The sequence below is a fragment of the Staurois parvus genome, unplaced genomic scaffold, assembly GCF_062004578.1.
Source record: "Staurois parvus isolate SC_StPar_1 unplaced genomic scaffold, SC_StPar_1.0 ptg000937l, whole genome shotgun sequence".
Lineage (NCBI taxonomy): Eukaryota > Metazoa > Chordata > Amphibia > Anura > Ranidae > Staurois > Staurois parvus.
This window is the reverse complement of record NW_028318733.1, coordinates 1551939-1567041: the sequence shown is the minus strand read 5'-3', so window position 1 is coordinate 1567041 and position 15103 is coordinate 1551939. Positions and strand designations below refer to the sequence as shown.

The 15103-nt window shown below is 44.4% G+C and overlaps 1 protein-coding gene across 7 annotated transcripts in view; it reads right to left on the bottom strand.

Annotated features, from left to right (window-relative positions):
- The window catches only part of LOC149441903 (plasma protease C1 inhibitor-like), a 565702-nt gene that overhangs the window by 445945 nt on the left and 104654 nt on the right, over nucleotides 1-15103 (bottom strand). For 6 of the 7 annotated variants that reach the window (XM_089656783.1, XM_089656782.1, XM_089656785.1 and 3 more), the window contains exon 3: nucleotides 11273-11413. The exons of the other annotated variant lie outside the window; for it this stretch is intronic. In XM_089656783.1, the coding sequence (XP_089512909.1) occupies nucleotides 11273-11413 (141 nt within the window). The remainder of the gene's footprint in view (nucleotides 1-11272; nucleotides 11414-15103) is intronic. 7 annotated transcript variants of the gene reach the window in all.

Genomic DNA, 15103 nt, shown 5'->3' with positions numbered 1-15103 from the left:
GCCCATACTTACTATCCCGATCGTTAACTTGCCGGTGTCAGGATACTTTGCGGATCCCCCTGCAGCAGCCATTTCCGGAGGAGGGACATGTCACGGCTCCTGCATTGCTTGCTTCGGGCCATGTGGTGCAGGTGTCTGAGCCTGTTGTGGCTCCTCCTGTGCAAGTGGTCCCAGCTGGTATTGTGCTAGTGGAGTCTGGTGAGGTCCCCCCTGCATTGGCGCTTCCGATTTGGTTGTCTCTGATACCCCTGTGCCAGTGATACCAGGTGTACCCCCTAATGTGTCTGTACCTCCCATGGTTGCAATATCTCCCCCTGTTTCAGCATCTTCCCAGGTGCCGTCTGATCCTTGTGTGCCTGTTCCCCCGGTTCGTAAAAAGCGTGCGGAGATGGCTAAAGGGACAGGGGGGTCCCAGAGGCCCTCAGTGGCCACTCCTCCGGTCTTGCTTCCACGCCGCTGTAGGGGCTCTGTAGCCTCTGTGGGTGTGTCGGGGGGGTCTCTTGGGCAAGGGTGGTAAGGAGGTAAAATGGTCTATGGTGGGGAAAGGGGGTAGGCATAAGGTTATGTTATCCCCTGCTTCCTGTGTCCTCATTAGAGGCAGGTGATTTACAGCTGAGAAATAGGTTTGACATACTTTCAGGGGATGAGCTGGACTTTGGGTCCCTCTCCCCCATGGAGGATGAGGAGGCTGGGGGGTCTCTCAAGAGGGCTAGGCCCCCTGCTGAAACAGAGAAGGATAAGGTTAAGAAACGTCCACCTCCATTATCTTAATGGCAGTTCCCGCTCCATTAAAGGTGGCAACCATTAATGTTGCCAGCCTAAAATCTGTAAGTTTTAGGAGTACAGCCTTATTTTTGCTCAGTGGGATGGAAGCTCAGTGGATCTGGCTAAGAGGAAATGGAGGCGTGGTCCTTCCTTTTGGTCTCTTGCGGCTGAGCCTTACAGCGGAGTTGCGGTGCTTTTTTCTGGCATGGTAACGTGCCGGCGGATCATTGAGGTGGAGATTGGAAGGTGTTTGGTTCTGGACATCCTTGTGAGGGGGCAAGAGCTAAGGCTCATTAATATCTATGGTCCTCAGACTAAGTGGGATAGGAAATGCCTCTTCACAAAGATTAGGCCTTTCCTTTTTACGTCCCGGCAGATTGTCTTTAGAGGGGATTTTAACACCGTTACTAGGCCCAAGGACAGGAAAGGCTCCAATGACAGGCTGGGATATGACAGCATTTTTTGAATAAGATAGTCAGGGAAGCAGGTCTGGAGGATGTCTTAATTAAGCGCAACCCAGACAGCACAGGCTTCACATATAGGAGAGGTAGATGTGAGAGTAGAATAGATAGTTTTTTTTTAAAGGGGGACCCTAACTTCTCGGCACCAGTGTGTCGGGCGGTGGAGTTCTCCGATCACCTTATGTTAACTGTGGCTTTAAATGTTTCAGATACACCACTGAAGGGGAGGGGTATCTGGAGAATGAATACGGCCCTGCTGGACGATGAGGAGGTGAGACGATCCTTTGAGGAATTTTTTCAGGCTCAGGAAACTATTCTGGATTTTTGCAACAGTAAGTCGGAGTGGTGGGAGCTTACTAAGGTGTGGATCAGCAGGTTTTCAAGACCATAGGTAAAAAGAAACAGCTTGATAAATATATTGCCTACCAGCAGCTGCGGAGGAGGCTTGACTGCCTTGTCTCCAGCGGTGGAGATCCTGGGGCCATCTCGGAGGTGAAGCTTCTTCTCAAGAAGTACCAGTACGACCGGCTCGCTGCTTTGGTTCTGGAGAAGGATTATGGGAAGTACCATTCACCCGACCCTTACCAGAATTGCAGGGAAAGCGCAGCAGTTAAGACGGTAACTGGCCTAAGGGACAGTACGGGATCCTTGGCAAAATCCAGGTCAGGGATCTTGGAGGTCTCGAGGTCTTTTTATAAGGAACTTTTGGGGAAGATGCACCTCGACCGGGCAAGGATGTTGAGCTTTCTGGATACTACGCCAGGTCTTGAGGGGAACATTTCGCTTGCAAGTTTGACTGGAGAGATCACAGTAGAAGAGGTGGTCAAAGCCATAGATAGTCTGGCCATTAAAAAGACACCAGGACCAGATGGGTTGACGGCAGAGTTTTTTAAGACCTTTAAATCTAGCTTGGCACCTCATCTCGCGGAGGTTTTCAACTGCTGTCTGGAGGAGGGCTCACTCCCTCCCTCCATGAGACAATCTGCTGTGATCTTATTGTCAAAAGGTAAAGATCCTTCGATGATTGGGAATTGGCACCCCATTAGCCTTCTCAATGTCGATAGAAAGATTCTGGCCAAGATCTTGTTCTGGCGCCTGTCGTCAGTGGCAGACAAGTTACTCTCGGGTCAGCAGCACTGTTCGGTCCAGGGCAGGAGCACATTTACAGCAGTGTTAGCTGTCCGGGAGGTTCTGGAGCGGTGCAGAGCTGATGGTTGTGGAAAGTATCTGCTAGCATTGGACCAGGCAAAGGTTTTCAATTGGGTTGATCATGAGTACCTCTGGCATCTTCTTGACAGGTATGGCTTGGAGGGGAGGTTTATTGGTTGGCTTAAAACTTTATATAAAGAGGCAGAAAGCTTCATTCTGGTGAATGGTTGGGTTGGGCGGCCCTTTGGGGTTGGCTCTGGGGTTCGCCAGGGGTGTCCTCGGAGTCCCTTGCTCTATGTCTTTGCTATTGACCCCTTCATCAGAAGGCTAGATGGTGAGGCATTGGGCGGAGCGCCGGTGGGCATTTCTGGGGGGTTGCCTTGGAGGGTCGTGGCTTATGCTGATGATGTTTCTGTCTTTATCTCCGGGTCCAAAGAGGTGCAGAAGGTGGTCTCGGTGATAGAGCAGTATTCCGAGGCATCTGGCTCCAAGGTCAACCAGGATAAGAGTGAAGCTTTCTGGATGGGTAGGGAAGGTGAGAGCTTTCCACTTCCGGACACCTTCCTGGAGCCTCAGAGAAAGATCAAAATTTTAGGCATTGAATTTGGCCCAGATGATTACAGCAAATCCAATTGGGAGGCCAAGCTGACCAATGCCGAGGTCAAAGTAAGATGCTGGAAAGGATGGCGGCTCTCCTTAAGGGAAAGGGTTGATTTGATCAAGGCTTACCTGGTCTCCATCTTTTTATATGTTAGTTTTGTTTGTCTCTTGCCAGAGTCTCTCTATACGAGGGTCTACAGTTGTTTCTTCCAGATGTTATGGGGGAACAGATTGAACCTTGTTAAGAGGAATGTGACCTACCTATCCAGGTGGGAGGGTGGCCTAGGCATGGTCAACCCAATTGTTTTTTTCTCTTTGATGTTCTTGAAACATAACTTTGGTAACATGCTTGCAGAGAGACCGCCTGCATGGGTGGGTCTTTTTCGGGCCTGGTTTAGTCCTTTTCTTAGCTGTTGGGAGAGTGGTGGTCCAGTGAGAAGCCTGAGGGTCAGACATGGTAAGCTCCCGACTTATTTTGCTCTGTGCCTGAAATTACTTAGGCGGTGGTGTGTGACGGCAGGGGAGGTCAGGTCTCTCTCTAGGAAAGTCCTGGGTGAGAGGGGTGTGGCCACTGCCTTTCATGCGCCACTGGCCTTGAAGGATTGCCCAGGCCATATTATGAGGGAGGGTTTGCACTTGATTAACTTGGAATGGATACCCTTGAAATTTAGGGACCAGGCCTGGCTCGCGTTCCACGGCAGACTCTATGTGAGGGGGAACTTGAAGTTCCGTTCTCTGGATGACCGTGGTTGTCCGAGGACGGAGTGTGGGGGTGAAGTGGAGAGTATGGACCACTTCTTGCTTCAGTGCCCCTTTAACGTAGAGGTGTATAAAGAGGTGGGAGGGACTCTGGGTATCCCCTTCCTGCACTGCATGTCTTATGCAGAGTGGGTATATGAAGCATTAGAAAGCCATACTGGTTATGATTTTGACACTCTTTTTTTAGTCTGTCTAGTGGTCAGCTACTTCACGTGGAATGCACGGTGTCAGGTCTCCCTTCGGCAGAAAGTCCTTCCGGTCCAGGTGGTGGTGTGTGACATTCTTGGTGAGGTTGGTAAAATTCGGGGTCTTGGGAGAGACAGGTGGTGGTGAAGGGCTTGGATAAAGGCGTGGAGGAATATCAAGCCTGTAGCTGCCATCTGTTGATCTTGGGTGTTGGTATCTTTCCTGGTTTTTCATCTTCTTTCACTCTCTTAGGTTTTGTTGAGGAAAAACTGTTTTGAAGAAAGGCCACAAGTGCCTGAGGATCAGGTTTCTTAACCTTGTCGTTATCAGTTTATGTCCTATAGTACAAGTTTTTGTTTTTGGTTAGAATGGTCATAAGAGCCTCTTTTCCTTTCTTGAATATAATGTCTTGCATAAAGTCTCTAAATATCTATGCATTATAATTTTGTGGACCGTAAAGGTCAGAGGATGTTCCTTTCGGTTTCTTTTCCTTATTAATATTGTGTTTTTCTTTTTTTTGGAGGAATACCTTGTTATGCTATGTTCAGTTAAAAAACCAGAGATTATGGTATGTGTATTTATTTATTTATGTAAATGTTTACTTTTGTAAGGAACATTTTGAATGTTGGTTGCAAGATTTTACAAATAAAAAAATTTTCAACTTCTTTTGCAATTACCTTTTGAGGCTTTCCCTCCTTATAGAGGGTGTCAATGATGGTTTTCTGCACAACTGTCAGGTCAGCAGTCTTTCCCATGATTGTGATTCCCACTGAACCAGACTGAGAGACCATTTAAAGGCTCAGGAACCCTTTGCAGGTGTTATGGCTTAATTAGCTGATTAGAGTGGGACACTTTGAGCCTAGAATATTGCACCTTTTCACAATATTCTAATTTTCTGAGATTGTGGATTTGGGGTTTTCATGAGCTGTAAGCCATAATCATCACAATTTTGACAAATCACAGCTTGAACTATCTTGCTTTGCATGTAATGAGTCTATCTCATATATTAGTTTCACCTTTTAAGTTGCATTACTGAAATAACTGAACTTTTGCACGATATTCAAATTTTTCGAGTTTCACCTGTATATCTTGGTTTGTTCTCTACATTAAAGCAACATGTGGTAGTAATTAGTCTAGCTGTCCCTTCCCCATCTTCCCCCATCTCTGTAAGTAAGAGTTAAAGTTTCACTAATAAGAGAATTGTAAGAATCTATTTCATGCATGTTGAGCTTACAAGATTTATACTGCAATATTTCTTGATTACGATATATATATATATTTATAAAATATAACTTTTATATGAAGATTACTTTTAGGATATGTATATATATATATGTGTGTGTGTGTGTGTGTGTGTGTAATACACCATTCCCCCTGATTGATGGAATGTCGGTGGAGTTTTTGGCTGGAGGTTCCAAGGATTGAATTTCAGACTCTTAGGGGAGGGAAGACTGAGGGTTTGTTATATACATCTGTTGCCAATTATCTTGCAAATATTCTGTCTAGAGACAGAAAAGAAAATCAGCCCTCTTTTAGGAGGGGGGGGGGGCTGAATTGCTCCTTAAAGAGCAGAACAAAGGTTTTTTAGTCACACTTTTTAGAAGCCTAGATTCATGACCTACACAGCTTCACACCACACACATACAATCTTTATATCAAGAACTTAACTATATTTTTTGGATATTATCTAATCATTCTGTATTCCAATATTTTATTTCTAATTTTATGCAACATTATTATTAAATCAATTTTTGAGTTTATGCAAGAGTTGGTAGGACTTTCTATATTGAACTTTTCTCACCAGTACAAGTTAACAAAATATCGAAACAATACGGTATATTACAAGAGCAGAGATTGGGCCTGCACTGCATGGAGTAGCTGAAGATATGCGTAAATGTAAATTCCATTTGCAATTGTGAAAAAGACTTCAGAGTTTCCCCTCCACTCACGGAAACCCTCTAATTTAGCCAATTCTACATATTGCTGATTGTTCCACAAGGGAGTACTAGAGAGGAACCCGGTGACATGAATGGATGCTTTACTGCACTCCACATGCGCCTCAGAAGGTCCGCGGTTGGAGCCATAGATGGGAGGACCGGCAGAGCCATCTCAAGATGAGAGAGCCAAAATGGTGGAATCGGGAAGGTAAATCAGACTCATAATAGGATCAGTAGTATCAAATAAATCCCACCCAACAAGATGCTGCAATTGAGCCACCAGGAAAAAAAAATAAAAATCTAGGCTCAGGAACCGCCACCCCCCCAAATCCTTGCCATATTGTAACGTGGACAATTTTATCCTAGCCATCTGTTTTTTTCCAAATGAGGCTCCAAAACTGGGTCTCTATACAATGAAACCATTTCTTAGGAATCCAAATGAGAGAGTTATGATTGATATAAAGAAGATGCGGGGCCCAAATCATTTTAATCAGATTGACCCTGCCCACCACTGATAAAGGAAGTTTGCACCAACTAATGCATTTCAGTTTATGCTTATGGAGTAGAGGCAAAAGATTGAGAGATATGTACTGTCTAGGATCAGGAGAGACCACCACCCTCAAATACTTAAATGTAGACACTACTTGTATTTGCTGCGCACAGGCCAGGAGGGGGAGGTCCACGGGCAACAACACCGATTTATGCCAATTTATTTTAAAGCCACCAAAACATCCAATAAGGGATATAAATGCATCTAAGGATGTAGAGGTATCACCCAAATACAACAGTGTGTCATCCGCATAAAAGGGATATCTTTTCTTTGAGAGCCCCCCTATTAAAACCTATAATATCCGGAGATTGTCGCACCAAAATCGCTAAAGGTTCTAATGCCAAGGAGAACAAAAGGGACAAAAGAGGACAGCCTTGCCTCGTCCCCCTCTGCAGCCTGAATGAATCTGACAGATCTCCGTTGACCCGGATACGGGCCACGTAGAGAAGATGTACCCAACTGATAAACTTGGGACCAAAACCGAATCTAGACAGTACTTCCCATAAATACGGCCATTCCACACCGTCAAATGCCTTAGCCACATCCAAAGATAATATTGCCCACCCCCAAAAAAAGCCTACGATTATTATTCGCAGTCGCTCCAGAGGGAATAAACCCTGAGTGATCTTTATGCACAATATTACCAATAACCCACGGGGAGCAGAGAGAGGATAGGCAATAGGTAAAAACAGGTGCAGGTGTAAGAAACCATCGCAAACAGATACCTGGATCATAGGGGCCAAAGTGGCCAGAAGGACAGCCAGCAGGAATGGCAGTTCCAGCAACATACACTCCATTATATATAGACATCTCAGGTGAACCATAAACAAAGTAATAGATAAAACAAAAATTACCACCAACATATTGGCCAACAGAGCCATAATAATGATATCTGGCAACACCGGCAGGAGGCCAAAGGTCCCCTCAGGACCAAAAACAGGGTGGGGTTTACACAATGTCTTGTGGTCATGCACGCAGTAGGTAAATGCAGGGATAGTGTAAGAGGGGAGGAGCCCCAACTTAAGCTGGAAAAAAGTAAAAAACAAATAGGGAGGAAATGTGAGAGCCCCGCTGTTCTACGCCTAGTAGTAATCTCAATCTATGAGATTAAGGCACTAAGGATCATCATGGTCCCCAAGGACAAGTTCCAGGAGAATGCACCAAGCGATGTTCCATTCCGTCCAGCCACTGTAGGGCTGCATTGGGACTATCAAAGAAATGGGATGTATCCTCCACAATCACTCGAAGTTTAGCTGGATATAGCATGACATATTGAAGGCCCAAAGCCCGAAGTAGTTTTTTGACATCCAGGAATTTTGTGTGTTGCTTTTGAACTTCCACGGAAAAATCTGGAAATAAGGATACTTGAACATTATCAACCGACAGGTTACCCTTGCTTCTGTCCTGGGAGACAATGGTGTCTCTGGCCCGATAATTGAGGAGTCTAAACAGAAAAGGCCGCGGAGGAGCACCAGCCGGTGGAGCATGTGCTGGGACTCTGTGTGCTCGCTCCACTGCAAACATGGGGGAGAGTGCGTCACTGCCAAATGAAGCGCGCTCTGGTATGCCCACTGCGTGCACATTGTTGCGGCGTAACTGATTTTCCAAATCTTCTAATCAAGAGGCATTAGTAGAAGCGACCTATTGCACATTGCTAGTCATCTTCCAAAGTGCCCACTCTCCCCTCCAAGGCCGAGGTGCGATCCCACAATTTCTACATATCTTGATGCACCAGGGACAATTCCACCCTCATCCCCTTCACCTCCCCAGTGAGAACCGCTACAGATGAGGTGCATGTAATAACCACAGAGAGAATCTCTCTGAGGATGGGTTCAGGTTTATCTTCAATGGAAACAGCAGCCTGTGTCCCATGAGACTGGGATGGATGGATGGATACTCACTGTGGGATTGCAGGATGGGATATCTCTGTCTGCCAGTACAAGGAGGAGCTGAGCACTGCCTTCACAGTCTAAGTACGGATCAAAAGCAGATTCCAGAAGTTGTTTTTGGGAAGTTTCCTTGGTGAGCGACCTGACAAATAACTTTTGAGCAGCCTCCCTCTGCTTCTTCTTGGATGTACGGATCGGGGTAGCTCCATCTTGTCCAGCCGACTCAGGCAAGGCCCGAGTTTCTTTGCCCGTTTAACCTTCTCAAGATAGGAGAAACAGGGCACCAAGTGACAGGAGGGAGAGCAGAGCACACCCCGGGGACCAGATATGTCGTTCCAACCGGAGAACGATGTGTCAAACAGGAGAAATTACAGGATACACAAGCAGAGCTCACTAGGCACACTTCCTACTTCATGCAAAGCTGGCCACGCCCCCCACATCTGATATCTTGACTTCCACAAGCTTTGAAACAATGATAGCTCCCTAGCGGTTAGATGGGGTTTTTTTTGGCTGGGGCTCATCTCCTAAATGCCTCCCTCTTCACGGAGCACCTGATCGTGAAGAGACTTCCATCTGGTCTAAAGTGCTTTTCCTATTAAAAAAAAAATCAATATTAATATTATATTGAAGTGTATATATAATTAAAAATTAATACAGAAATTAATAAATTGCATAAAGAAATGGCAATGCAATATGTATATCATGCAGAAATATGCACTTACATTGGTCATCTCTCAGCCTTCTGTTCATGTCAGCTCTTGGCAGTGTCAATTCACATGCAATTTCAGCCCAGGATTGCTTGGTTTGTAGATAATCAGAATGCAGTAGATGATCAAGGTCCCAAAAATCTGGATGAAGTTGCACGCTGATGATCAGCTGGGCTTATGTCACATCCTGAACCATGATGGATTTCAGCAGCACAGGAGCGCACATGCAGGAGTCTCAAGAACAATAGGAAGCAAGGCCTCCGGAAACTTCCTGTCATTCCAGAACTTTCTGGAATGTATCCAATGAAAATACAGTGGTTTCTGACCACTGTAAAGTAAACACGCTCTAAAACAATATCTCTTAAACACGTTCGTTCCTGCATTTTTTCAACTCAAAAGGTGCTCCTCTAAACACAATGTTAGAGGAAGAAAAGCCTGTAAAAGCAGCATTTTAAGGCCTTTGTCAGGCAGACCCGATTAGATCCTCTATGGAGCAGTGGATGTAAATGGACTTGTTTCCATTTGCACCAACCTATCTCCAATCTGATCCGATTCGCTAGAAACAAACAGAAGGGGATCCATTCTTCTCCATCTGGGCAGATCTGATTGGAGGGCAGTTAGGTGCAAACCGACAGCCAGAATGTTTACATCTGACCGCCCACAAAGCAGTGTGGACTGTGTCTGCACAAGAGTCTTCACTCTGCTCAGCAGAGGAGCAGCAGACAGATTTCCTGGTGAGAAATGCATATCTGCCCCATGTGAAAGGAGCCTTAAGCTCAGGTGTTCATGAGGCCTTGAACTGCAATCATATGTGCTATGTGGATATCTATAAACAGGGTGTTTTTTTTTTTACAAACATCCCACTCAGTGGATAGATTTCAACACTAGGTTACACACACATAGATCAGCCTTATGATCTCTTAACGCTGGTGAATGCATTCATAATAGGACCATAACATACTGACTGTGAGGATTGGATACACTTTTGAACAGATTGCTTACTGTGATATTTTTCGATATTTTTCTGGCAAGCACTGACTGAACTCCTATTATATGGCTTCATCTTATTGTTTGCAATCTCCATGAATGTGCATTTTTGTGCACAATAATATGCATTGAATATGAATGCTTGTGTAACAGCCACACATATTCACACATTGTCTACTATACTGTAATTTAGGCCTCTTTCACATTGCCAGAGACATGCAGATGGCAGAGTTTTGCTGCTGGAATGACAGGATCACATGATCAGCAGTGACAGCTCAGCCTATTTAAACTAATGTTGGGCTGATAGCGGTGCCTGCTGTTCGCATATAGCCACACTCAGAGCAGGTAACTACAGTTAAGGACAGATGTCCAGGTTCAGACATCTGCCCCTAACTACAGCTAACTGCTCTGCATATGGCTACTTGCAGATCTTTTGACCCGGTAATTCCAGCAGCAAGAATCTGCCAATTTTTGCTTCAGGAATCTGGCAGTTGCATGTAACCACCCGTGTGGAGCAGGCTAAAGCAGCTGTTATTGGCAGGAACATTTACTAACTGTCACGGTATGAGGTCAGGTTCAGAGACCAGTATAGCAGCAGACCAACCAACAGGATAGGTAAACAAGCAGGTCACCCTGGGAGATGACACAGGCTAACCTGAGATGCGGGGGGCTAAGCACTAACCGGTATTCACCACAGCTCCTGATGGTGGAGATGGATTTTGCTGCGTGTTAGTACCAGGTCACAGATCTCAGGATCACCTCTCCAGGAAGTGAGCAAGCCTAGAATCCAGTAACTGATATGGCAGGTAGGGATCTAGCAGAAGTGTAGTCAGCAAGCAAACAAGCCAAAGGTCGGTAACAAGCGGTAGCAGGTTGGGATGAGGCAGAATCGTAGTCAAGGAACATGCCAAAGGTCGGTAGAGAAGTTATAGACGGCAGCAGGAGAGACAATGCGAGATACTGCCTGGAGAAGGCACAATAATCTGGCAAACAGGAAGTGCAGAGACATGGCTTAAATTAGGAAGTTCATGGGAGGAGCATGGAGTTGAAGGTTCATCAGAAAAAAAGCACAAGGCAGGATTGTCCAATAGATCAGGCAGAGTGTTTTCCAGCATCCCAGGTAGCTCAGTGAGAAGCGTTACTACCTGACACAGTAGAGGTCCCTGTTTCAAGTCCAGGCCCTGACACTAACAGTGTACAATGGTTATAATATGTGCCTGTTTTTTCTAAAATGCTTTACATTCTACAATGCAAGTTACATTTTACCATTTTTATCTCTCACCTTTGTTATAGAAAATCTCTGATGCACTTAGAAATGAACCATGGGTGGTCAAATTCTGCACTGCCTCAGGTAAGCAACGCACATCTTTCACTCCCTTGTATAATGCATTAAGCATGTCATCCTTTGTTTTTCCATCAGCTCCTGCATAAAGCCATGTAAAATAAGCCATACATTATTAATTGAACAATACAAATACAGAAAAATTAAACAGGTGTTTCAGGGACAGTACTTGTATATAATAGTTTTCTCCCTATGCTATAATCACAGTTTATATATTTGTATATTGCAATCATGTCTCCTCTCAAGAAGACCTGTTACTGTAGTTACTCAAGTGCCCCCAAGTTACTCACGGTGCCTCAACTCATAGTGCTCCAAGTTACAGTAAATGGGGAACAGTGAGTAACTGTGGCATTTTAAGTAACTGTACTTACAATGCCACAGTTACTCACTGTTCCCCATTTAATCTGACTCATTATTCACAGTGTAGAAAAAATTTGGTCTGCGTGACCGCCACTGCGCTAAAATCTTCTTTTAATAAATCGATCACACAAAGAATTACATAAGAAGTACAGTCGGTTCACTCATTTCGGCCATATGGCCTTAGTCATGACACTTAATGTAACATGAAACACACACACACACATATATAGTCATGTTTCACATGACTGTCATATTGACTGTCATATGCCTTTAAGAGTTTTCTATATCTTGTCTCTGCCCCTCCCTTTCTTTTGGTTTAGCTAATGCTGTATAGATATCCCACCCCTTTTCCCAGTAAGGCATTGCAGCAAGCCTCATGGCATGGAGCAGAAACATTATGATCTTTTGACCTATCGAATGTTCAACAATGATGTTCAATGATGTTCAACAACAATGTGAGATTCTCTCAGTTTATTGAATAAACTTCACAAGATCTACAAGATGTCTTATTGATTGAGTCACTGACTGTGGTATCCAACTGAGGTTGAAGTTATCGCTATCTCATCACAACTGTAAGTTACAGAGATCACACTATCAATGCTTAGATTGGAGAGACAGAACAATCAAAAGATCTGTGGAATGCTTCATAGGAAACTGGCTACTCAAAGGATCAGTGAACTGTCTTCATAAGAATCCTTGCTAGCTAGAATACACAATGATATGTTACATAGATACTGGATATAACAGCTATAGAGAGTGCAGCCACCTCTACACAAGTCAGTACATGCCTCCAAGTATATCCCAGCATAACACTCATCAGTGTTAGGACAAATTATTGATGTGAATGTTTTACAACTGCAAGTTTATACTACATCTGTATACATTTCCAAAACTCTTGCCTGTGAACTTATAAGAAAGAAACAGAAAATCTTCCTGCAGCCATTGCCTAGGAAACCTGAACTAACCCATTGAAAAAGTTATACATTTCTCTGTAAGCTTTCTATCAGCCCCTCTCTTTGCTAACATGATGTTTCAGGAAAGTAATATACAGTCTGGGGAAACCAATACACAACCACAATCAGAGCTTCATCCAGAGCAGGACTTAGATAAATGAGAAAAACGCTTAAGAAATTCAACCTGACAAGGAAGAATTGTTGTCTAATATTAATGACTTATGGTCTAATACTGTTAAATGCATGTCTGCTCTCCCCCAACAATCTTATGAGCCAATACAACTAGAGGGCGCTATCCAGCAATTGAATGTTGCTTATGAGAATTATCAAAGACTGTGTGTTAAATATATTGCCTTGTTAAAGCGGTACAACACTCAAAGGTCAATGGAAGAATTAATGAGTTTTGAGACAAGAGACAATTTAGTGGTGCGAACAAAGACAAAGGCAGAAGTGAGAATAACACAGCTCCACGAATCCAGATCTTATCGTTCTGCATCTACTAGACGCTCCTCAAGATCTTCCAAATCCGTACAATCAAGGTCTTCTACACTCAGTCAACATCTAATAAAAGCCTGTGCTGATGCTGAAGCTTCAAATTTTCAGGCAGCTTTCGGCCAAAAGAAAGCAGAAATGGAGGCTCAGGCCATAGAAATAGAGGCTCAGGCCGCATATAAGAAAGCAGAAATGGAGGCTCAGGCCACAGAAATAGAGGCTCAGGCCGCATATAAGAAAGCAGAAATGGAGGCTCAGGCCGCACATCAGAAAGCAGAATGAGATGCAGCTGAGGGGGAGGAGCCTGAACATGGCGGCGGCAGAGAGCATGAGATAGGAGCTCTCCGACAAGACTCCTCCGCCTAAACACTCCCCAGAAACCCCATCCAAGAAGAGGCATGAGCGGCTGAAGAGATACCTGGAGAGCGGGGACCTCGACGGCAGAGTGGGGCCCTGGTGCGGAGAGAGAGAGGAGCTGTTGGTTCGGGCTGGTCTGCCCGGCAACCCGGACCGCGGCAAGTGAGAGAGCCGGGAAGCCGGGTTGCCGAGGTGACAGGAGAGCGGCGTGACCATGTGACCAGCCGCAAAGGAGCGTTGGGAAAGGAGAAAGCCGGCTGGCGTCTCACAAGAGGCAGGGAGAGACAAGGCGGCTTCTCCGAGTACCCCCCTAGCTGTACCTGCACCGAAGGGGGGAAAGAAAAAATGGATGCCCCTGCTGAACCAGGAACTAAGGACACCCCTGGGGGAGAAGACATAAGAGGGGGGAAAAATTAAAGGAAATGACCCTGTGGAATCCCCAAGCAAATCGTTTGGAATTGAAGTCAGCAAGCTGGAACCACACCGAGGAGAAGGAGGGGTGAGCTGGGTGAGTGGAGGCTGCTGAAAATTGAAAAATAATTCATAAAAACGTGGTTTATTATTCCCATTGTATTTGTCTATTGCTTGTGATACAACATAAAAAAAAAAAAAAAAAAAAAGAACAAAAGAGAAGAGAAAGGAGGGGATTCCCAGGGTATCTGGAAAGAGAGATTAATGTAGCAACTGAAACAGGAAAACCAGAGAATAATCTAACAGGCAAAAAGGGGACTCTATTATAGAAGTGTATTATTTAATATCACATGGAAAAATAAAAGAACCCTATAGAAAACATGAAGAATAAGAGCATTAAAGGAAGTGGGCTTAAAGGGTCCCAAACAGGAACAATTAAAAAATATACATCGCAGGGAAACATAACCCCAGAAAGGTCACAAAGTACAAATGGCAAAAGAGAGGGGGACATCAGTCTGGAAAAAAGTCCAAGATTATCATTGGGCTTGGATGTCACTAACCAGCAGATATCGGAAATTGCGGAGGGGAGAGAAATGGAAAGTGACCTACAAGCACCAAATAAAAAAGAGATGGCAGAAATGTTTGAGGCCTTAGAAAAGATAATAAAGAATGAAATGGCAACTATCTGGAAGGATCTGGGGCAGGTGCTGACAAGAGTGGAGGAAATGGAAGGAAAAGTAAAATATCAGGCCCAGAATACATCTCAATTGGAGGAAAAAGTAAAAAGTATGGAGAAAACGCAAGCGAAGTTGCTGTATAAACTGGAAGTACAAGAAAATAGGGACAGGAAGAACAACCTAAGGCTGAGAGGAATCCCAGAGACTATAGAAGGGGAAATATTACAAAAAGAAATATGTAAAATTTTAAATTCCATATTGAATAGAGCTGCATCAGAGGTGATAAAAACAGATGCCGTTTGGAGAAAAGGAAAATTTCAAAGTGGTGGGAAGGAAAAACCAAGAGATGTAATAGTTCAACTCCACAGATATGGGGATAGAGAAGAGATCTGGAGGAAGATTAAAGGGAAAACAATGATTAAATATGGCGAAATGGACATTCAGATCTTTGCAGACCTTACACCAGAAACTTTGTGGAGAAAAAGAACTTTGAAACCACTGACAGAGCAGATGAGAAAAAA